The 24,455-nt window shown below is 39.3% G+C and overlaps 1 protein-coding gene across 1 annotated transcript in view; it reads left to right on the top strand.

The window, feature by feature from the left end:
- COG5 (component of oligomeric golgi complex 5) overlaps positions 1-24,455 on the top strand; it is a 183,659-nt gene that overhangs the window by 132,043 nt on the left and 27,161 nt on the right. The window contains exons 11-14 of the mRNA XM_037387915.1: positions 852-933; positions 3,222-3,426; positions 4,532-4,693; positions 6,670-6,769. Coding sequence (XP_037243812.1) covers positions 852-933; positions 3,222-3,426; positions 4,532-4,693; positions 6,670-6,769 — 549 coding nt within the window. The remainder of the gene's footprint in view (positions 1-851; positions 934-3,221; positions 3,427-4,531; positions 4,694-6,669; positions 6,770-24,455) is intronic.

Genomic DNA, 24,455 nt, shown 5'->3' with positions numbered 1-24,455 from the left:
CAGTAGGGTCAATACATTACCTGTATACCATGCAATGAAGAAAACTGTTCTGTCCAGAGTGAGCTTCCCCTTCCCATGAAAACACTGGATAGCCTTCCAAGTATCTAACTAGTGGGCATGACAGGATACCCATTGTCATCTTCGGTAATTTTTTATACCTCAAGCACAGAGACAGGAAGAAAGCAAAAGACAGAAAACAAAATCATGCTTTAATGCTTGAGTGTAAGTGCGAGATCATGGGGGGAGTAAGGGAACAGCCTGCCGTTTCTTGTGTGTCCTCTTTGTAAGAATACGCTGCCTGTTTCCTCTTCTGACAGCAAGCCTTGTTGACACAAGGTGGTGAAGAGTCAACTGTGAGGTTCGCTGCGTTTTCATGTGTTTTATGTTTTTAGAAACAGGCAACTGTTCTGTGTGAAGCAGCACAGCATGCGCTGGTTTTGGTCCCTGGCCGGTGTTTGCAAGCATGTTGTAATGGCAGCAACGATAATTGCTGTGATGTAGCCAGCACGAGAACCCCCACAGAATGTGAAGGTCACTGCAATGCAAAGAGATTTTCTAACACATCTCCTGAGGTGTGCTGCTTCAATCTACACTCGTGCCCCTAGAGAGCTGTGAGCATTTCTCTCAGACGTGAAGGAAAATATTCCATTTGAGAGAAGACCAAAGCTTTTGGTTTTGTTTTCTCCAGTATTTTTTCTAGCTTTAAACTTGAGGAAAACTTGGACTTTGTTTACTTAGTTTTTATTCTCAGTGATAGTGGAACAGCTTTGACTGGAAGCATTTGCATTGGTTAAGATTATTTGCAAAGAGCGTGTTTTGAAACTTGTCTTCCTTTTGTCCCTTGCTATCAGGATGGCCAGTCTGACATTTTGTACAAATTTTGGACTGCAGTGACTCACACACTTTCCTCTCAGTTCCAGTCAGCAACAGACTGTAAGTATTCAGTATAAACAATTTGTGATGTATTCTGCAGTTATTTTGAATCTCTCATGTCAGTAAGCCTTTTGCTTATTATCTCCTCTACTAGAACTATAGCAGTGGTTCACTCAGTGAAGAGGCTGTGATTTTAGAACTTTTTTTGGTTTTGTAACCAAACAGGGTGATCCTCCTAAACTATGATTGAATTTTCAGAGAGAAATATTTTCTGCTTAATTAAGTAGTCATTATCTAATAACAACAATGTATTTTTGCAATTGAATGTAGAGGTAAAAATGTTTGGAATGATACATTATACTTTCCAAACTGAAACGGCTTTGCCAAATTCAAAAATAGTATTTTGATTTTAAAGAGCAGTTCTTAGAATCCTTTCTTGTTAAACACTGATTAGTTATAGAAACCTGATTTTAGCCATTTTTGGGTACCTTTATTAAATAGAAGTTGAGTTTCTGCAAAATTGTTTCTTGACTAAATACAGATAAATGGGTGGTTCTGACAATGCACAATATTCTGTATATATGTAATACATAAATACAGATACAATCAAGGAATATTAAATATAAATAATGCATAAACGTAAGACAGTACTATTACCAGTACATGCTAATGCAGCATGCAATTGGATTGTAGGTGAGTTCGGTGCTTTCATAAACGTATCTTTCATGTTTGTATACAGTGTATAAAGTACATACCAATGAAGTGCATAAGATTTCCATTTATCTTTGTGATCTCATTGGCCCTTCAAATTTTGGCCCTTCCAGGCTTTATAGCAGCAATATAATTTTGAGGAACTAGCTGGTTGGTTCATGTTCAGTGGTTGCTAAGTAACTAGATGCTCCCAAAAGAAAATGTATTCATCTTGTGTTAAAACATATTAATTTTGCGGTTTGCCTTACACGCTACTTTAGCAGCAGTATGTAGATAGCCGCAATCCTGTATGTTCAAGCTGAACACGTGCTACCTGTTTTCAGCACTCAAGTGTTAAGACTGTAAAACTGTGACATCAGTTAATGGGATTAACCAACATATCAGAAGTAAGGGAACTCTTAGATTTCGTCAGCAGTACTTTGTCTGACAGTTATTAAAAATATTTCATTACTTACGATTTTTAATCATTTTTTATATATAAATGTTTAGAGGGAGCATTTGGATTTTTGAACTGTGAATGACGTTTTTACTTTGCTACAGCTGAGTTTTGGGGAAACAGTGCTTGCAGTGAGTAGACTTTTTCATTTAAGTGGCACATCTACATGAGAATGTTCATTTTTAACGTATAAATTCAAAGTGATTGAATCCACTCACAGACCTCTGGATCATATAAATCAGAGGAAGACCAGACAATATCAGAAAATAATGTAAAAACAGGAATTCCTGGCAGTTTACAGAGTTTGATAATAGATCATGATCTGCTTTTGTGAGGTTGGGACAGTTTTTATAAACATAGCTTCGTGACCTGAAATAACTTTGCATTTGTTAATAAATGTGAATCCTCCTGTATTCAAAATCAGAAGATATTTGAGTTGAAAGCATAGGCTGGGTGAAATGGGACAGATGTCTGGAACCTGAAAAACCTACGAATGAAAAGAACAGTGTTAATCCCCTAATGTAATGGGAAATCCATAAAGTATGAGTGATATTAGATCAAGATTAACATCAGTTGCTAGAACAGTTGTACCTTTGTTTCGTTTCCTGTTACTCGTGGCAAGCCTTTCAAGGCTTAAAATACGGCTGATTTTTCTTTATTTGACAAGTTTAGAAATTGCAATTTTTGTACGTTGTTTTAAAAAGTATGTGTAGAAGTATATGCTCCCCTCATCAGATTTCTGAAGAGTCTGGCTCATAGCAGTTATCTTTGTGTCTTTCAGATGGGTATCTTCAAAGTTGCACATCCCCACACTTTTACCCCATCAAGCTATTGTTTGAAAATTTCTAGATTTAGGGAGTTCTAATCATGCTTTGGCCTTAAATGAATGATAGTAGGAATAATTAAGTTTGATACCAGATGTTTCACTACCATGAGTAGTATCTTTATTGTGCAAAGTTTTTCATGTCCAGTCTTTCAGCTGTGGATTTTGTGTTGGTGCTTTGTCCACTGTATTTAGTGTGATAGTTCATGCAACTTTGAAGTTAATTATAAATATGACATTATTAATATTAAAGATAGGGTTACATTGTATACAAGTTGTTGATATAAATGCAAGAATACAGATTGTTTATATGAATCAAAAAATTGTTTTGAACTTAGCATAAAAATAAAGCATATTGCTTACTGCTTTATTTTGCAGCCTCTATGTTTTTAAAACAAGCTTTTGAAGGAGAATACCCTAAATTACTGAGGCTTTATAATGACTTGTGGAAGCGCCTGCAACAATACAGTCAAAATATTCAGAGGAATTTTAACACAAGTGGAACTGCTGATCTCTTTGCTGAACTGCAACAAATGGAAGAAGATACACAGGACATATTCATGCAGAAAACCCAAGATTATGAGTATGTATTATGAACTCTAAGGCAATAAAATGGAAAGCTTTACACCCTGCAAGAGAGCAGTATTTTTAAGAACTTAGAGCGGAAAAATTTTGAAGGCTTTTTTTTTCCTCCAGCAGTTACTGCTTTAATACTATTTTTGAGCTGTAGGATTTTCATTAGGTTATATAATTAACAGTCTTGGATTGTCATGTCTTTCACACAAGTCCCTGACTTTGGAACTAGTTTTATCTTTTTGTCTCTTTGGGTGAGAAAAAGAAAAGCGGAATGATGAAAATTCAGTTTTGTGTGTGTTGCAATTACAGCAGTAGCTTTCTCTTAATGATACAGCAATCATTGGAGTGTGACAAATGCTCAGTTTGTTATGATTCACAGTTTTTATATTTATACATCATAGAATAAACATGATCTGAGTGGTAGATACCAGAAAGATCAAATGGAAACATGGTCATCAAGTCTATTAGGACTTCTAGACTTCTGTAAGATAAAGTGAGTATTTTATGTGAGATTTGTATTGGCTTAAATATGTTCCTGAGCAGTCAGTGGGAGACTTATCATTTACTTCAATGAAAGCAAAGTAAAAAGTTCACCAGACTTCTGACAATGAGGTAAAATGTTTGAAAGTGCTCATTTTCACAAATAGAAACACTAAAGACTGAAGCTTGTTAAGGGTAAATTTTAGAAGTCTTTCTATTTGAATCTTCCTGTATGCATATGTATCCCAGGAAATATATTTTTTGAAAAATATAACCCCGAGTACAAGCTATCTGCTCATTAACTATGTGGAAAAGGTCTTTCACTGCAATTTTGGATATCTTGCTGATATTTTGCAGATGTTTTTAGTACTGTTTGTCTCAAGAACGCCTTGAATTAAGGATTCCACATAGGTCTTACAGAAAGTGCTAAGTACTGTATTGAACTATACAGAATGGCTCCCTTGACTAGTTGCGTGGTTCAAATGAAAAGCAAGGTATTAAAATTATTCAGGTGCATATGTTTAAAGAGCAGAGAGAAAAACCAGTTTCAATACTGCAAAGTTTGTATGGTCTAGAAAGATTCAATGTTACCATGTAATTTAAAATGTAGTAATTTTGTCTTATGTCCACAGTCCAGAAAAAGCCTTGAAAGATTCACTGCAACAGTATGAAGCTGCTTATTTGTCAAAATCCTTATCTCGACTCTTTGACCCTATCAATCTTGTCTTCCCTCCTGGAGGTCGGAATCCACCCTCTTCTGACGAGCTTGACAGCATCATTAAAACTATAGCCAGGTATGCACATGCAATACCTTGCAAAATGTAATCTTCAGCATGTCTTTTCTCATAAGTTAAAATTTTAGGAATGACACTTCCGTATCAGTAGAAGTTTGATTACTCTTTAGTTATAAAACTGGTTAGTGTAAAAATTAAGTCAGGGTTAAGAGGAGAGGAGAAGAGAATATTTCAGTTGGAGGGGACCTACAGCGGTCATCTAGTCCAGCTGCCTGACCAGTTCAGGGCTGTCCAAAACCTAAAGCATGTTATTACGGACACTGTCCAAATGCCTCTTCAACACTGACAGGCTTGGGGCATCAACCACCTCTCCAGGAAGCCTGTCCCAGGGTTTGACCACCCTCTCAGTAAAGAAAAGCTTCCTAATGTCAAGTCTGAACCTCCCCTGGCACGGCTTTGGACCATTCCCACGTGTCCTCTCGCTGGATCCCAGGGAGAAGCGCTCAGCGCCTCCCTCTCCACCTCCCCGTCCCCGGGGAGCTGTAGGGAGCAATGAGGTCGCCCCGCAGCCTCCTTTTCTCCAAACTAGACAAACCCAAAGTCCCTAGCCGCTCCCCACGGGACATGCCTTCCAGCCCTTTCACCAGCTTTGTTGCCCTCCTCTGGGCACATTCCAGTAACTCGACGTCCTTCTGAAATTGTGGGGCCCAGAACCGCACACAGTAGTCAAGGGGAGGCTGCACCCATGCTAAATACAGTGGGCTAATCACCTCTTTATTTATAATTTATTATAAATCTTGCTATTTGTTATTTATTCTCTGTATTTTGTTTTTCTGGAATAACTGAAATTTTAATTTAAGTTTTACTGTCCAGGCTTATAAACTATCAGGAAGAGAAACTTCACACATATTGTAAAGGCCTCATATATTAATTATTCTGACTGTGTCAAAGGCAAAATGATAGTTGGCTGCAAGTGATAATGCCTGATGTAAATATTCTGTTGGAGTGAAACAGCAGGACGTTAGATAAAGATGACTGCTCCAGGTAGAATTTGTAAAATGAGGTGCTTAAATTACCAGTGGTATGTTTTCCCTCATGAAGTTTTGGTAAGGACTACTTTGTTTAATATAGTCTGAAAATGATGGACAGTATTCACAGCATGTGAGGGTGTGTATGTGTGATACTAAATACCGACACTGCGCTTGTGACTGGGAGTTGCAGATGCTCAGAACATGCCTATTGGTGTGGTTGTTGATGTTATTTTGCTCTTTGCAGAGGAGAAGGGAAAATGGCATGAAAATTAGAAATTTCAGCAGAGTTTTCCAGAGTGACCTTTAGTCAATGGTGTCTGGGGCCTTGCAGAGTTCTTGGAGCAGTTTATTGCTATGTCAGGGTGCCCGGTGGCTCTTCAGTTCTTGGGAGGGGTTCATCTCATCACTAGCAACACAGTGGTCCTAGTGCTTGTCTGTTTTCAGTAAGAGCATTTATGAATGCAGCCCCAGCTGATGGAGATCTGGGGGGTTCCACAAACAAGAAATAGTGAAAATTATTTGGAATTCTTTTCCTTCTTCCATTTGTTCCCCGTCATTCCTTTGGGGCCTCTGTTACTACAAAGGATTGCTTAAAACACAGCTTATTAGTTGTGTCAAGCTAAGGCGTCCCCTGGGTATTTCTGCACAGCTCATGTAATTCCAGAGTTGAATGACTGTGTGTTCACCTGTAATGTTTGAAGGCTGCTGCCAAAGCTTGAATGTAGTTAATTGCAGTCAATATTTTTGAATGGCTTACTAATAGTGATTTCATACTGAAGTGTCATTCCTAAACTTTGCTCATTTTTAATAGAATAGGAACACTGCACATAAAATTCCCAAATGACTTGTTAAATTGTAAACTGAATTACAGTGCTTAGAAAAATTTGGTTGTATGTGTTACTCTCTCTAGACATGCCATCTAACTAGGTATTCGTAGTTAATTCTTTATCAATTAAATACAGCACTGTTTAGTTATTAATTAAGATTTGTAATCTTTGCTTCCAGTGAGCTAAATGTGGCTGCTGTTGATCAAGACCTGAGTTTAGCTGTGGCAAAAAATGTGGCAAAGACTGTTCAGCTCTATGGTGTAAAGTCTGAGCAGCTTGTAAGTAATTTTAAATTTCTAAAAATTTATGGGTTTCTGTGTACAATGTTTTGGGTTTTGTAGTTTTACAACATAACAGTAAAGCAAGCTAGGTAGACAAAAAACTTCAAATTGGCTTGTGTTTGGAAAGGTTTTCAGTTAAATCCTGCCTTCACATAAACACAGTTTATCGATAGCCGTAAAATTTGTCTGTACAACTCCAAATTGAATTTGCCATATTAATTTTTTTTAAAAAAACCATGAAAATGGTGGTTGTTAAGTAAAATTAAGACAATTTGTTTCAGTTTAATATTTACCAAAATTTGATATACCATCGGTAACATGATACATCACCTTTATGGTATTAAAATCTGGTCTACTCAAATAAATTTTTTCACTGTTTGCAACAAATTTTGGGCATTTTTTCTCTGTATTTATTATTTGCTGTGTATTTAACTGACCCTAGTTTTGTTTGCATTTGTCACTGCTTCCAGACTTTTGCCATGCACTGTTACCTAGTGTTAAACTGAATAGAGGAAGGAACCCCAAAGCCTTATCCTTTGGGTAAGGATCCCAAAAAAGGAAATAGTTAGTACAGTCATATGAAAAAAATGAATAATTTTTAAGGTCAACAACTTTCTCAGGAAGTCTGCTGCTGAATTTTTGATTCTTTTCTTATGAAGATATTTTAATTAATTTTGCAATATACAGACCCACAAGAAATTGCTAACTACTTGTATTTGTAAACAAGATTTTCACTTGGAACAATAATTCTGAGAGCAAACTCAGACTCCATTGAGATTAATTTACGGTATGGTTCATTTAAAGAGATACTTGCTAACAGTTTTTTGTAACAATTGGCTACAAAACATTGTAGCAGTTAAGTAAGAATAGAGTCTGTTTACCTTTCATACACTTGCTATCTCTGCATAGCTTTAAAAACATTGAAATTCAATAACACGTACCTTGTTAGCCATGTCTGTTGGATTAATTGCATTGTGAAGCACTCAATAAGATCATAAAGATTGTTTAAATTTTTAAAATAAAAATATATGTTTACATGATTTTGCTATATATTTAGAGCATAGTGCTTAAGTTGGCTCTTCCTTTTAAAGATACCAAATCATGGCTTCATAATTTCAGAGTGAAATTTGCTCATGAGTGAAATCAGGATTTTTAGTAGGTCACAAGAGTCATCATGAGTACAAAATACTACACTTGTGTCTCTGTCTGTCATGGAGTGCATTGTCAAATAGTGGCATTCAACTGGAAAAAAAAAAGTCGTATTAGCTGTAACTGTGAAAGGACCAGGGTCTGTTGTGCTCAGCATCTCTGTTAGGGTTTGAATGGGGCCAGTAGCTTCTTCTAAAGCATACATCATGTTGTGGTAAGCCAGCTGGCAAATTCTTAAGAAACCCTGAAAAAAAGAATATGTAGAAATAAGCTGACAGGTATATGATTTGTGGGTTTGTATTAGCTGACCTGAAACTAAAAGAATGTGGGCGTAAAGAGGGAGCCTGAGCCCTTGAACCTCTCGAATTTGACAACTGAAAGTAAAACCTGAAACTTTGAAAAACTAAGTGACAGAATTAGTCAAACTGGCAGAATGAACATGAATGTCCTTCAAGAATATACCCACAAGTTGTAAACAATATAAACAGGTACATTTTTTAACTTTTTTTTCCCTTCCCTTTCCTTACTGATAGACATGTTACAAAACGATAAACTGGAAGGGCTCAACATGTTGCCAGTGGCATAGGTGTGTAGCGCCATCTTTAGAGTGCTAAAATATCATGCCGAGCCTCCAGCTGCCTCTCCAGAAGGGCATGGCTCTCCCACTTGCCCTGTGCCATGCTTGCCAGCCCCGTGGATATAATCTAGAACGTCTTAACTGTTCTTTTGTACCTATCTTGGGGCAGGCAGATTGAGCCTGAAATGTGTACCATGTGTAGAACAAAGAGCTATATCAGACAGCACTGTTTCATTATGTTTTAGTGGTGTAGCCAAGAATGCAATCTTAATTCAATCTTGCAATCCGGCCTCCAATGATAGCTTTCTAAAGCTGAGGAGGGTGACCATGTAACATTTCCGCTCAGATGTTTCATTTCTGATAGCTATATAGAGCAGTGCTAAAGATGGAAATTTAATTTCCTGGAGGAATACACAATTCAATTCTCTTCCAAATTAAAAGTAAACAAAAGAATCTCAGAATTGTCAGTGAAGAAAGGTTGAGGGGGGCTTTTAAGGGTCGTTAGAAATTGTTATTTTTAATGTTGTAATATTGCAGGTAGATGTGAATGGTGAAAAACTGAAATGGGCACGCCTAAAAATGTTAAGACGTTTTGATGTCAGGGTTTTTATTTATTCAATTTCACCAAAAAAAGCAATTGCAATTCACTAAGATTTCATCGCTGTTTCTCCAGTTAGCTTTAGATAGGACAAATAACAAGAAATACGTTATTCAAGACTCGAAGATATTACCTTTAAGTTAAAGCAGCATCTAGTAGTCTGTACATACAGTACTAAAGCAAAAACAAATAAGAAAAAATAGCCTCTTCCTGTGAACCCAAAATGTATGTTTGTGTTTCTTGTTACCTTGCATATTGCTGGCTTTTGGTTTTCAGCTTTCCCCACACCAAGAACTAGCCACTGCTGTGCCTGAGACCTATTCATATTTCAACCAGTTCAGATGATTTCAGAGAAGATATAAATATCCCTCCGTGAGCAGTAGGTAGATCTGTTCTGCTGTTGGATGAATCTTTAGCTAACCCCTTGCCTGATGCTTGGTGTGGTTGGTGTATGCCATGAAGCATTCAGAATTATTGTCCTAATTTCACTCAGTGTAATTGCAGATGTTCTTACTATACAGAGTTTGAAGGGATAATTATACATTGCACTACATTAAAAAAAAAATAAATCTGTTAATTTAGGAGTATCACCTTTCAACCTCACCACCCATCCTGTCTTCTGTTAGGTGATGCTGAGGAGGGATGCTTGGCATATTTTCTCTCTGCTGTTATTATTTTGACTCTTATTCAGATTTTCCCTAAATCAGGCAGCCCAAACATCTTCGTAATGATTACAGAAATGGCAAGTTTTCCATTCTTCTCATTCCAGATTAGAACAGAGATTAACAAATCTGATCACTGTGTTTTGGATAAGAGCAAAATTTCCCTAATCTGCATTTGCACATATGACTGCTTACTGAGTAGGATTTTGTTCACTAGCCACATTTTTATACAAGTGAGGTAGCCCAGATAAAAAAAGAGCACTAACTTTTCTCCTTGATTTAAGAATTTTCCAGAGGGGTCATCCATTCCCATTTCCAAATACCTTAAATAACCCGTCTATATAACAAATATAACATGTTGTGCTCGTGTTTAACTGGCCACGTAAGGAAAATTGTCTTTCATCAAATGCTGACAATAAGTGCGGTGGAGGGAGGAGATTAATGAGAAACCACTAAAGTTGCATTTCCTGAAAACAAAGAAAAAGTTGAGTAATCTTGGGTTTTTTTTGAGAATCCATGCTACTACACAAAAGATAGGTGCTCACAAATCTGCCTCCTAGAGAAATTTTTTCCCATTTGTATAACTGATAGTTGAGAAGAGATGTAGAAGAGAGCTTGTATCTCACCAACATCTTCATTAGATGCCTTTGACACGGCAGCAGTAATTGCATGGCAGAAACCACTAGGGCAGTGGTCTCTAAATTTTTATGATCATGCATCCCTATCAGTATAAGCTTTCTGAGCATGCACCCCCATTATATGTGTATTTATTTATTTATAAATTACATACACATACTATTGAAGTTTTGATATTTTCTTCCTGCACTCCCATGGATTGCCTTGCATAGCCCACGTGGTGCATGCACCCCTCTTTGAAGACCACTGCTCTAAGGTAATACTCTGCAGTAATCTTCCATAATAAGAAGTGAATAAGGTTTGGGTGTCCAGTTTTGGAAAAGATGCCTGGTTGATTGCAGAGGTGTTTAAAATTAATGTTTGATTCTGTTCATTTATTACTTTAAATCAGATTTCTGATTTATTTATATAAAAATGAAAATGATAGTCACCTGTTGATTGGAAGTGAGACTAAACTGCATTTCCCCAGTTGATTACCTGTAATTTTGTCATTTACTGAGCTGAATTTAAAATGCCCTTGAAATGTTGTGATTTCTCTCATAATTAGAAATCTCTTTCTTGAAACTTTGGTATTACTGTGCTTTGCTTTGCCTGTTGATAGAGCTATTTGTCTTACTGATACTTAGAACTGGATGTCTTGTGGAGACAAGTAATGAAACATAGGGTTAAAAGCTCTGAAAGTTTACAAGATGTGTACTTTTGACAGCAAGCAGAAAAATAAATTGCAAGATCCTTTGTCCTTGTAGAGACTGAAGATGGAAGGGCCGCATTTGGTCATCTAGTCTATTCCCTTCCCAGCACAGGACTATTTCGAACAGTATTTATTGTTGGGGGTTTTGTTGCATTCTTTCCACTTTTAGAGTGATGATTTCAGTTACCTGAATGTAAGTACTGTATGTTCTTTTACTTTCGTGCTATTTCTGTTCAGCTTGGCATGTGGGTGGATTGAAATACACTAACACACCCACCAAGTGCACATAGATGAAATGTGTTGTGCTGGGAGCATGAAAATGCAGTTGTTTAGAAAAGATGTGATTCTCCTACTTTTTGAACCTGGAGACCTCTACTAGTTTCCTCCTTACAGTTACAGTCATCCTGTCAGACTGTCGTTATTAATTGCAGTCAGAGTCCCACATCAGTCCTTCCTGACTTGTCTTGTGGAGGCTGTTTGTTGCTGCCTCCTCCCAGCATAAGGCATCACTGTCAGAGACAAACTGGCCTGGTATCTTTTGGCCAATAAACGAGCAAAGAGTAGTTTGCAGAGGCAGAATTGTAAAAATCAGGTTGCCCACTTGCTTTTCAGAGCAGGTCAGGGTGATTATGCTGGCAGTGTCTGGTGGATCAAACTATCTTAAACATTTTTATATGTGGATATATAACGGTATGATTATGTGATCTAGGCAAACACAAACTCACTCTGCTTCCAGATGGCAGAGCACATTTAGCTCCACTGCAAGCCAGGGTGACCATCTCAGCCGTGGCACCTTGCTGAGCACAGGGCTCTCATTCAGGGTGGAGCACAAGCAGAGCAATCTCATGTCTTCTTGAAATACAGACAAAGCAAGAATCTGCATGGCCATATCACTTGAGGCAGCTTTATCCTGAGGTTAGCGTAGATAAGGCTAAAATCAGTGGGAGCTGTGCCTGCCTGTGACTGGAAAGGTTCCTAAATATGGAATATTGTATTTTATGGCGTAAAATGTTTCAGAAAAGTTTGTCTAAAAAAAGGGATCTTTCCAACAGACAAGAGGCTGCAGAGAGATGATATAATGGAGATCTTTCCCACTGTCAGACTTGTGAGCAATCATAAAGAGGAAGCACTCAGAAGATGGAGAAGCAGAAGTGGGTGTAATGAGGGAGGAAGGAAACAGAATTTTAATCTTTTCTTTTTCCCTTAACTAAATGTGGTTGGACTTGTGATCTGCATCTTATAGTAGTGGATGAATGAGGTGGAGGCCAAAACACAGGCTGTGGGCAGTGCTCTGAGAGAGCTACTACTCTGTCCTTTGCCCACAGCTCATGGTAGAGGCTTGGCTTCTCATTAGGATTTTACCCTAGGCAATGGTTGTAGGATTTCCTGATTATCAGGTTTGTATAGTGTAAGCCACTTGGAAATTTTTATGCACTGTACAGAGAGCACAGTCCTTCCTGGTGTTTTGAAGAATTCTTCCCCGACCTTCTTAAGAAAACATAAGGTAACACTTGGTATATTTTATGTATTTCAAAGTTAAAATGCTAAGAACCCAGTAATAGAAGTGAATTTTGAAGTTAAAGATTAAAGAGAAGACATAAGTGCCTCAAAAACTGGGGTCACCACACCAAGGTTCAAATAATTGTCATATATCCTCAAACGGCAGGACATTGATTCACAAATTAAAGACCTCTGGTACTGGACACACCAAAAGGCAAAATGAGAGAGAACTCACTGGTTTGATCCCAAAAGCAATGGACCGCTGTACACTTGGGACATGAAGAAATTTGTATGGATTTTCTTTGGTGAATGAGGTTTTTACATTTTGGGTTGTTTTGAGGGAAAAGGCAGCATCAGCTGATACCTGTGATAGAGAGTAGGCAGCCTCTTTCTCACTATTCTGGATCTCAGTAGTATATTGAGATTTATTTACATTTAGTAAAGTAAATGTCTGAGTTGTGTAATGTTATATACATGGTTTACAATATGCAGCAGTCACAGAGTACCAGAGTAGGACTATTAAGCAGTAACGTGCAGGTACTCAGCCAAGTACAAAAAGATTCTTCAGAAGTAACTGGAAAGTTTTGAGTTAGCCTGATACTGTTTTTTAATGCAATGGAGAAATGGGATTTCAGTTGTGAAACAACTCTGAGTATTTGATTGGATTCATGCTTAAATGTAAAGTGACTGACAGAAAATTTCTGTCATTAGAACTAATATACGTTATTTCTAAACTTTATTCTGAGTGGTTACTGAGGTCTGCTTTTCAATTAACTGGCACTGAGTAGGGTTACTGTGTTATCGTGAAGGATTATTATCTGTCACAATGGTCGGTAACATGTACTTGATGACAGATGTTTGTAGAGCATTATTGTTTAAGAAAGTAAATGCCAAAAAAGCATAAGAAGTGGAAAACCAGTAACTTGTTGTTTCCACCCTCCGTCAGAGTCAAATGCTGATACATCCCAGTCACTTACTGCTTGTCCCCAGAATGGTCTGGATTTGCTTTAGAAACAGAGTATGGGTGTGGAAAGAGAAACATATAACTGGCCTCAGAAAAGTAAATATAAGTATGTAAATGAGCTTGGTCTCGTCAGTTTGAAGGCAAATTTTTATCATTGAGGCTCGTTCTGATTAGCGTTGGCCTCGCTTCAAGGATCAGCAAAACGTGTCTGGTTTTGCTGCAGAGAGGCTGTGTGTGAAGCTGCTCCACGCTGCTCCCCTGATGTTTATGTTAATGTTAATGCCTGCCTTGCTCCGCTGAGAGTACAAGGTCAATAAATGTTTATGACTGACACTCAGGACTTAATTTACCATCCTAGCTGTCTCAGTCTCCAGCATGAGACGTAACCGTAACATCCATGCTAGCCGGTGAAAGGTGCCTGGTGACGTTCCTGGGCACTACGGCCATCGGGCACGGGACAGCCTGCCTCACAGCTGGGAAGGGCTCCCCTTCCCCAAAGCACGGGGCTGCCTGCCAGCACCCTCTGAGGGTAGTCTCTGCAACACTGCCTCTCCTGAGCCATGGCTGGAGATTATATGGGAAACTAGTTGTTGGCCAAAACTTGCTGGTGACTGTGCTAACAGTTTAGGGGTACAGATGGTCACGTGCCAGATCCAGGAACCTGTTTAATCCTGGCACGGTTGAATTTACTGCTATGGGTGTAGCCAATATGTGAATGAGACTGAATGAGAGTGGTATGCAAAATCTGTTCAAGAGGAAGCTTAAAATGCTGACAGATTGGGGTAATTTTTTTCTTGCAACTGGAATTCATACTTTCTTACTTCTGATGTAAGTAAATCTCTAAGGCAAAAGTTAGGAGATGCTGATTTCTTCTATAGTAACATTGCTTTTGGTTTTAAGATTTTCTTAGATTGCCAGAGCTTCAAAAGATACGTTTTCCTAAACATGTTTTTCTATCTGTAATGCTTGTCAGCCATACTTGACTCATTTTCAAATAACATTTGGTGTTTCTACCAGAGTTTTAGTACTTGAAAAGAGCACAGTTATCTGTGGTGTTGTGGCCAGTTGGCAACTCCAAATACTGCTGGATGCGTGCAAGGAAACTCTTGGATATTAACTCTTTTCAAGAGTTCAGCAATTTCTTCAGATAGCCAAATAATTCTTTGAGCCAACTCAGATGACACCTTTCTGGATGCCAGTGCAACCAACCCTGTCTGTAATTTGATATTCTGTTTTTAGTGACTGTAATGGATGGAGATAGAGGCTGAGGAGCATCATCTGTCTGTCATGTTCAGATATATTTAGAGCACTCATCTTTGTAATGCCCATCAGCACCAAATGCATTATGTAAGATTAGCATAAAAATATATACAATGGAAAGTCAGCTCTGCTGCAGTTGTTCTTAAATTATTTTTGGTATTGCCCACAAAACTTGTATGGCTCAGTACATTATCCTGCCAGTGTGCTCTCTCTCTACTGTATAGGAGTCATTTTTGAAGATCAATTTCTCTTCTTAGACTTTTCAATCACAGGTCTCCTTCCTGAGGCTTCAAAGAAAATTGTCAGTCAGTGATACACATGATGAAGATTTTAATAAGTGCCCATTTTCCACTAGGATTGAAACTGAGACAAACCGTTTATCTCTCATTATCTTTCAAGCCACTTTATATTTGAACTTGTGATTTCAAGGTGCAAGATTCCAAATTCTGCTTACTTGCATCCTTGGCTACTGTTGTGTTCTTTTATGCTGCTCAGGTGGCTTCATCTTTTGCAGTTACCCATAATAATTTTCAATTTTCCACTTTCATTAGATATTCAGATTAATCTCTGCCTATCAAATATGTCTGGTCCACTAGCTAGCCATTTAGAATGGCTTGGAATAGATTATTTGGGAGATTTTTTTGAGTTTAAGGAGTCAGACTGTGAGAAAACAAACCATATTCTTCTCACACCATGCTAGAAAATTTATTTTTGTCTCTCAAATTTCCTGCAAAAAAAGCTGATCCTTTCCTTTGCATATGTTTAAAAACTAGTTTGTAATTACTGAGGTTTAAAATAGATCTCAACTTTCTGCACATCCATTCAATCATCATAACTATTTGTGATATTGTGGCAGATGAGTGTTGATATTTTTTTTTTTCATGATTTCTTTCTTTGTGGGTTCATGGTGCACCTGGTATATGATGGTCCGTAGAAAATAGTCTGCTGTTTGGTTTTGGTGATGTAGCTTTGAAAGTGTAATTCTGTGATGCCATGGCTTCACAAATCTTCAGGATCTCTCTTCCTGAGATTACAATGAAACATGCTGTGATCTTGGTTTTTATTTTTACTGTTTAAAAAAAATCTCTAATTTATGAATGCTTCTTCTTGGTTTGTAAACCTTGTTGCAATAAAGAGAATGAGGAAGGAAAATGCTGGAATGCCAGGTGGAATAGAAAAACAACAATTAATTCAGCTTAAACTCTGAGCTGAGAAAGGCAGCGTCTTTACAAAGAATTTTTGTAATGTGATTTGTAGAAGAGAAAGTGTCTGTCATGCTTGATTAGGGGAATGAAGATCTAAATAAGCTGTTTTCAGTGGGTTATTTAGATGGTAAGCAATATGAATGGCATGGGTTTTGTCCAGAATCTAAAAGGCTAAGTGTATTTAACTGATCCAGAGACTATATTGGAAGTTCTTGGCTCGGTCAGTGAAGTTGTTAAGAAAAGCAGAAATGCAAGGAAAAGTATCTGTAATGTTGCAAGAATGAAAGATGTTGATCTAGGAGGGCTATAATTATGGTTCCTTCTTAGGGAGATTAAAAAAATTAAGACCTCATTTATGGAGGAAAGCATTTCTTGTGATGGCTTCAGTCATATGTATTCCTGAGGAGAAATGAACGTTACTCCAACCGAAACCTTTGTTTGCTTCTTTAATTTATGCAAGTTCCCCAAATGAAATATGCTATACTAGCAAGAAAACAGATGTTTACTGACATAACTATGTGGTTTGGGCTATCTGTGTTGGCTTTTTGTCCACCCATCATCTTCTCTGACATAGCTAGATTTAACTAGCTGAATAATTCAGCAAAGTAGGGGAGAACAAGGTGGAGAAGGAGGGAGAAAAGTTTTCCTGGAATCAGATTCTTCCAGTGAAGGCAAAATACTGTTCGTGCACTGGAGTTTTGGCACCAGATTTAAACTCCAGCAAATTTATGAGGCCTGTGATGCTTTTGAATTGAAAAGCATGATGAATTCTCATTGTAATGACATAAAGTGAATTTCTGTTCACCTTTTTTATTATGTGATCTTAAAAGAATTAATCAGTGTCTCCTATTAGGTGGTGTTATATTGAATTGTGAGCTTTCATTTGCAGGTGAATCACTATTCAGGACATATTCCAACAATGAGATTTGTCTGACAGTTCCAGGGAAATGTATCTAGTCCTCCTGTCTAAATGTCGAATATTGTGAACTTTGGATGGAAGAATGAAATGTAATAAGCTCACAAATCATCAAGAACAGTAGTGAAATGACACTTCGGGAAAGGTTTTCTGTAAATAATGGGTCAGTTACAATGGTGTAAGTAATGTGAAAGATTTTATTTTCCGCGCTCTTTTTGAGATACGTGAATTAATTGTATTATACCGCTACCTTGAAGACATGGTGTTACTGTCATTGAAAAACTTGTATCTATGCTATTTAAATGAGAGAACCCAAAAAGATGGATTCAATGTTTGGCACATTAAAGGAATTCATTAATAGGTATTTAAATAGAATATGTGGGAGGCTATTATATACTAAAATAATTTCAGAATAATTACTATTTCACTGTACAGTAATAAAAGCTAAAGATGGCAGTAGGTCTAATTTAAAAATAATCAGAAGTCAGCTCAGGTTTTGTAATTTTTTTTATGGAAATATCAGAAGAGTTTTGTTAAAACAGTCATTAGGAAGCTACTTATGTTGGTCAGAGAATACTTAGAAATGTCTAGCTGCTAAGTCACTTAAAGCATTTAAACTTGTAAAAATTGAATTAAAAATCTAGAGGAGAAAGTTGCATTAAAAAATAACTTCATGAAACATTTTCTTCATTCTCATGTTGCCTTTTGCTGGTTAGATCGTGACTCACATAACAAATGTGTGATTTTTTTTATTTTTTTTTTTTAAGAGATACTGGCTAAACTCCAGAAGAAATCATCCAAGCATAAATGGCTGGTTCTGAGAGTAATCTGTACTTCATTTTATCTTTCTGGGAAAGTAGTTAAAAGGCTTCTGTAGATATAGCATGTAATTTTGCTAACAGGTAGAAAAAGAGCAAGTTTGCACAATCCTTACAGTATTTTGTTATAGTAAGCTCTAAGTTATTTCATGCAAAATTAAATTCTGTGATTCAGAAATAGATTTGGTTAAATATATGTTGATGTGGTATGGAATGTTGCAGTTTTGGAACTACTCTTAACGAGGCTTGGACAATACAAAGCTCATACATACATTTTTGACATTAAAAATATGATTAATCATTCAGTCATTAATTTGGCAAGCATGAAAAATTCAGTAAACTGTTACAGTCAGAGGTACTGGGATCAACACACATGGTCCTTGAAATCCTCCTCAGACTTGGGCTAGTTGGATAAACCTGAGTCTGAAAAAAATGCCAAGTACAAGGCACGTAATTTTGGGAAGCTGAGAAATTATTCTAAGTGCTTCAGGCTTAAGATTATCTTGAGCTTCCTTAAAGGTTTTGGGTCCTGTCTGATAGCAGAGTTGTTTTAAAGCATCTCGTTATTTAAGGACCATGAACCACTACTCACTTTTGATTATTTGTACAGTGCTTTTCTTCTTAGATAATTCAAAGACTTAAGAGATAAATCCTGTCTTTTCTGTTACGGAAAGACCATTTGCTGGTTTTCTTCCATTTCTTCTGCTCTTGAAAATATTAAAGAAGTAAAAAAAACCCACAAAACAAAACAGAAATAGCCCTGAGGGAATGGTTTGATGATTGCTGCTGTTCTAGCATGAGTACTTTGAGCATGGTGTTTGGTGGTCTTTTCTTGGTCAAGGACTTAATGTCTTCAAATATTTTCTTTCCAAAATAACAGTTGTGTTTTCTATAAGATTTTGAATGCATTCACCATAGAGGTCCTTTTCTGTATTCCTAGAATATAAAATTTTCATTTTTCTGAGGAAGGGTAAAAAAAAAAAGATATTCTGGAAACTAAAAGAATGTCCTGAGGGTGCAATATGATTTCTTTTGTGTACATTTTAAGTTATTGCCTGAACTCACAGCTTACTCTTTTCTTCATGTCTTGAAATAGTTCTCCTTTGAAAAATCAGAACTCATTCCAAGAAGATAAATTCTTATTTTATGATTTATTCTTAAATTTCAGTTGATTTTTTTTTCAAAGCAGGACGTTCATTTTAATTTATCCTCATCAGTCAAGGACCTTATTTGCCCCGACACATTCATTCAAATGCTACACTTCAAACCTCTAAATTATGTCTCTTCGTTCTGCAAATTCTCTAAGTAGCTAATATATTAGGTGGCATAGCTAGTGGACTTCAGACCGTTATGTCTTTCTATTAGACGGTGTCGTATTGTTACAGAAAGTAGCAAACTGTTTCTAGTGAACTTTTGTGGTTTTTAGATGGAAAAAGATTGTAAAAGGCTTCTGCTGCTGTATGGAAAACATTAAACCTAATAGTAAATCATCCTGATTATTTGTAGCTTATGGGAGAAATCCCAGGGTCAAGCCCTATTGACTCAGAAACTGTGTAAATGGAGCCTGTGCTTTATAACAAGTTGTTATGATCAGGCAGGAGGCCAAGTACCAGATGGATTGATTGCCTTCTGCCAGAGGTATGGCCACATCAGCTGCCTCTATTAGGAATGTATTTATTCTTGAAAATGTCAGCTTGACAATTGGAGTTCAACTTGTGCTATCAAAACACATTAGTCTCGTGATCCTAGACTTAGATCAAAAGCTTTGTTGAGAGGCACTACTTTTGTCTTATTTTGATTGAAGATCTTCTCTGTACTCCTTCTAAATTATGATGCTGTTTCCTGCTCTTTAGAGAGTGGGTTTGCTGAGGCAGTTTTAGAGTAGAGAAATCAAATAAATGGAGCTTTTCAAAACTGTCAATAAGGATGCACACAAGATATTAGTTAGTTACTGTGAAACTGAGCTTTGTCACATAGTGTTTAGTCTGTGAAGCGAAAGGTAGCGAACAGGCTCACAAAAGTGTCTCTTCTGAGCTGACACCTGTTGAAAGAAAGGAAGTTAGTCACTTTGAAACACTAAACGAATTATAGGAAAAATTGCATTGATAGTCTGAGCTTTTCTACAAGAAAAAGACAAACTCAATTAGCATTTTTTTGTAACCCAAGGGAGAATGGATGATTTGATCCACATCCTGATCTAAATTCTACATTCATTGCTTCATGGTGAAAACAAGGATTTAAACCCAAAGCAATCTGATCATAGCACATGTCTCAACATGTGAGATCAAATCCACACTGTCAAATTATACGTCTGTTCTTAGGTATTAAACATAGAAAAGTGTAAAATCCAGAACACTTGATCTAGTTATTTCCAAGACACATTTCCAAAGCAGGTCTATGCAAAGGGGTGCAAATACATTTTTAGTGTAAGATTTCATCTGACGTGACTTAGGCAGCTATCTGTATGTATCTGCGGTACTGCTTTAGATTCCCTTCACAGTTAGTGGGGGAGATAGGTGCGTGCAGGCTGCATTTACTCTCTCCCTAAAGCAGGGTCTCTAAAATAGGCTAGATGAACTACTCAGTAGTTAAGTGCTTATTCACATAATCACAGAATGGTCAGAGCTGGAAGGGACCTCTGGAGATCATCTGGTCCAACCCCTGCTAAAGCAACTTCACCCAGAGCGGGTTGCACAGAATTGTGTGCAGGTGGGTTTTGAGTATGTCCAGACAAGGAGACTCCACACCTCTCTGGGCAGCCTGTGCCAGTGTTTGGTCACCCTCAGGGTAAAGAAGTTTTTCCTCATACTCAGGTGGAACTCCTTGTGCTGCAGTTTGTGCCCGTTGCCCCTTGTCCTGTCACAGGGCACTGCTGAAAAGAGCCTGGCCCCGTCCTCTTGACGCTCAACCTTGAGATATTTGCACGCATTGGTAAGATCCCCTCTCAGTCTTCTCTTCTCTGGGCTAAACAGTCCCAGCTCTCTCAGCCTTCCCTCAGAAGGGAGATGCACCAGTTCCCTCATCCTCTTTGCAGCCCCGCGCTGACCCTCTCCAGTAGTTCCCTGTCTCTCTGGAACTGGGGAGCCCAGCACTGGACACAGCACTCCAGGTGCAGCCTCACCAGGCAGAGCACAGAGGCAGAGGAACCTCCCTCGACCTGCTGGCCACGCTCCTCCCGATGCCCCCCAGGGTCCCATTGGCCTCCTTGGCCACCAGGGCATGCTGCTGGCCCATGGGCAACTTGCTGCCCACCAGGGCTCCCAGGTCCTTCTCCGCAGAGCTGCCTTCCAGCAGGTCAGCCCCAGCCTGTACTGGTGCATGGGTTTGTTCCTCCCCAGGTGCAGGACCTTGCACTTGCCTTTGTGGAACTTCATGGGTTCCTCTCTGCTCAACTCTCTGGCATCCACACACATAGAGATGACCTCCAGGGTGAGCTGTTCCATCACCTTTCCAGGGATGGAGGTGAGACTGACCAGCCAGTGGTTTCCTGGGTCCTCTTTCTTGCCCATTTTGAAGACTGGAGTAACACTGTCTTTCTTCCAGTCCTCAGGCACCTCTCCTGTTCTCCATGGCCTTTCAAAGATGATGGAGAGAGGCTTAGCAACAACATCTGCCAGCTCCCTCAGCATTTGGGGGTGCATCCCATCGGGGCCCGTGGATTTGTGGGTGTCAGGTTTGATTAAGTGATCTCTTAATGTGATCCTCTTCGACCAAGGGAAAGTCTTCCTTTCTCTAAACTTTGTCTCTTGCTCAGGTGTGGGAAACCTGAGGGCCAGCCTTGGGGTAAAGACTGAAGCAAAGAAGGCATTTGGTAACTGCCTTCTCTGTGTCCTTTGTCACCAGGGCACCCACCTCATTCAGCAGCAGGTCCACGTTTTCCCTCATCATCCTTTTCCTGCTGATGTACTTACAGAATCCCTTCTTGCTGTCTTTGAATTACCTCACCAGATTCAATTCCAAGTGGACCTTAGTCTTCCTCATTGCCTCCCTGCATGTTCTGACAATGTTTTTATATTCCTCCCAAGGGGCCCATCCCTTTTTCCACATCCCGTAAACTTTCTTCTCCTGATTGAGTTTTGCTAGAAGCTCCTTGTGCATCCATGCAAGCCTCCTGCCCCCTATCCTCAATTTCTTACTCATGGGGATGCACCTCTTGAGCTTGGAGAAGGCGATGCTTGAATATTAGCCCACTCTCTCTTGGATCCCCCTACGTAAGTCCCTAACCCATGGGATTCCTCCAAATAGGTCCTTGAGGAGGCCAAAGTTAGCTCTCCTGAAGTCCAGGGCTGCAATCCTACATGTTGCCCTGCTTCCTCCACGCAGGATCCTGAACTCCACCATCTCGTGGTCACGCAGCCGAGGCTGCCCCCAGCCTTCACATCCCCAGCCAGCCCTTCTTCGTTTGTGAGTCCAAGGGCCAGCAGCAGACCTCGCTTCGTTGGCTCCTCCGTCACCTGCGTCAAAAAGTTGTCATCAGCGCTGTGCAGGAACCTCCTGGGCTGCATGAGCCTGGCTGTGTTGTCTTCCCAGGAGGTGTCAGGGTGGTTGAAGTCCCCCATGAGAACCAGGGCCTGTGACCGTGAGCCTTGCGACTGGTTGACTTCCTCTTCCAGATCAGGTGGCCTGTAGCGAACACCCACAGCAGTGCCCCCATCTTGGCCTGCCCCTTAATCTTTACCTATAAGCTCTTGGCTCACTCTGCATCCACCTGCCCCTCGGGAGAGCTCGATTCACTCCTGTTGCTCCTGCATATCATTCTCTACTTTGTGGTTTCCTGCATGTCGCCAGGCGAATCATTCCTGAAACTTTCCGCATTGGGCAATTGATGGACCCAATACGAGACACCTCCAGTCCCTGCAGGTGAAGCAGTGTAACCACAGTAGTGTACTGAGGTATATAAACTAAAATAAACTATTTTCCAGAAGGACTTCTGAATTTGTTGATAGCACAGTGGCAGTCATGGCTTACAGTTTCCCCACTATGTCAGGCTGAAGCAAGCCAGGTGGCCTTCAGTCAGCTTGTTCCTCTTCGTGACACATTTTTTGTGTATCAGATTCTGCAAGTATCCTTTCTGGTTAAATAAACTACCCAATGTACTACCTAGTTCTCAATGGGATTTAAAAAAACCAAACTTCTAGGTAGCTTCCTCCAGCTATTGCTGCAGATTGAACCTGCAAATTTCAGCCTCCTACCTTAGAGAATGTCCTAACACACGTATCAGAAAGGGAATACCTACAGTGTTTCTTTCTCATTTTAGTTAACAGCTGCCCTTTGAGTTTTCTTGAAATACTGCATGGGATGGAAGCCCGTGTTCACATTCTTGAGACTGCAAGACACAGCCCTTGTCCTAGTGCCTGGATGCATGAGACAAAAATCCTGGCTAATATTTGCTGGTAGGAGATGTCTCTGCCTCGCTCCCCTCTTCCTCACTAGCTTCTCATGTTACCAATGTGCTGGTAGCCCATGTTGGCAAAGGGCAACATGACATGTTACCCACTGCAGAACTGCCATTTGCTGGGGAATAGGATGCCTGTGCTTTTGCTAGTGCCCATGAAATTGCTGTAAGTAGTAGACAGGCTTTGAGGTAAAAGCAGAAACGGTTTACCCAACGGAAGTGAAGAGCTTAAGAAATCGATTGCTGTGCTTAAGAACAGATACAGAAAAGTGCAGCAGTTGCAGTCTTTGTTGTTACTGCTCATTCAGGTCTGACTTCAGCATGGTTTCTTTTCTTCTTACCAGCTAGAAGACTGGAGCCCGACTTAACTCCCAGGGTGACTGATGGTTCCCTGGACATGGGATTTGGTCGTTCAGCTATGCTTTGTCTTTTAGTTGTTTCTTTCCCAAAATAGATTCTGATTTGGGATGAAGTCACCCCTTCTGTCCTCCCTATTTCTGCTTAGCAGAAATTCACCCTCCTGACCTTCTGCATTTCTGGATAAATCTAACTGCTTAAAAAGACATCAGGATTTGTCTGTGGTGCCCTCATCAAAAAGAAGGCCCTTGGACTGTTTCTTTCAGCTGAGTGGATGTGGCTAGCTTCACACATATTTGACTTAACCTGTTTACACAGTGCAGTCCGCGGTGGGTAGATAACAGAGGAAGAGTTATGTTACTGCTGGGCTTAAATGCATAAACTGTGCCCAGCACAGAACTTCAAAAGTACTTGCTGTATAAATGAGAGTGATGAATGTGAATCATTGATAAAACCTGGTAGGATGGAAAATAAATTGCGGGATGGTTTGTGTCTGAAGTCAATGGTCCATGGTTTGTTGGTGACACAGTGATGGCATTTTCCTACCTGGATGCATGATTTTACCATTGGTATTAGAGGTGTCAACAATTCAGTCTGAGGCATTGGAGTTTTAGAATAATGATGAACTACCTGAAATCCAGATACGTGCCAGTGACAAAGTATACGTACATGAACCATGTTGGACAGTCCATGCAGAACCTTCTTGCCTCAAGGCAAGGTCACAGAAGTCGTTGTGGTGACAGCAAGAGACAGGAACGACGGCCTGAGACTTCAGCTGTAGATGGTAGGGCAAACCTACCCAGGTGGGTGCCAGGTGTTCCCATGGCGCTCCTTCAGGAGAAGCAGTCCAGGGCGCCCTGGGCTGCCCAGTTCCTACTGCTAGCTACAAGAGTCAAGTTTTCCAAGCCTCTGTTTTAGACCAGTGATTTTATTTTAAGATACACAAGGGATCAAC

The sequence above is a fragment of the Falco rusticolus genome, chromosome 5 (assembly GCF_015220075.1).
Source record: "Falco rusticolus isolate bFalRus1 chromosome 5, bFalRus1.pri, whole genome shotgun sequence".
Lineage (NCBI taxonomy): Eukaryota > Metazoa > Chordata > Aves > Falconiformes > Falconidae > Falco > Falco rusticolus.
This window is presented reverse-complemented; position numbering and strand designations above follow the sequence as displayed.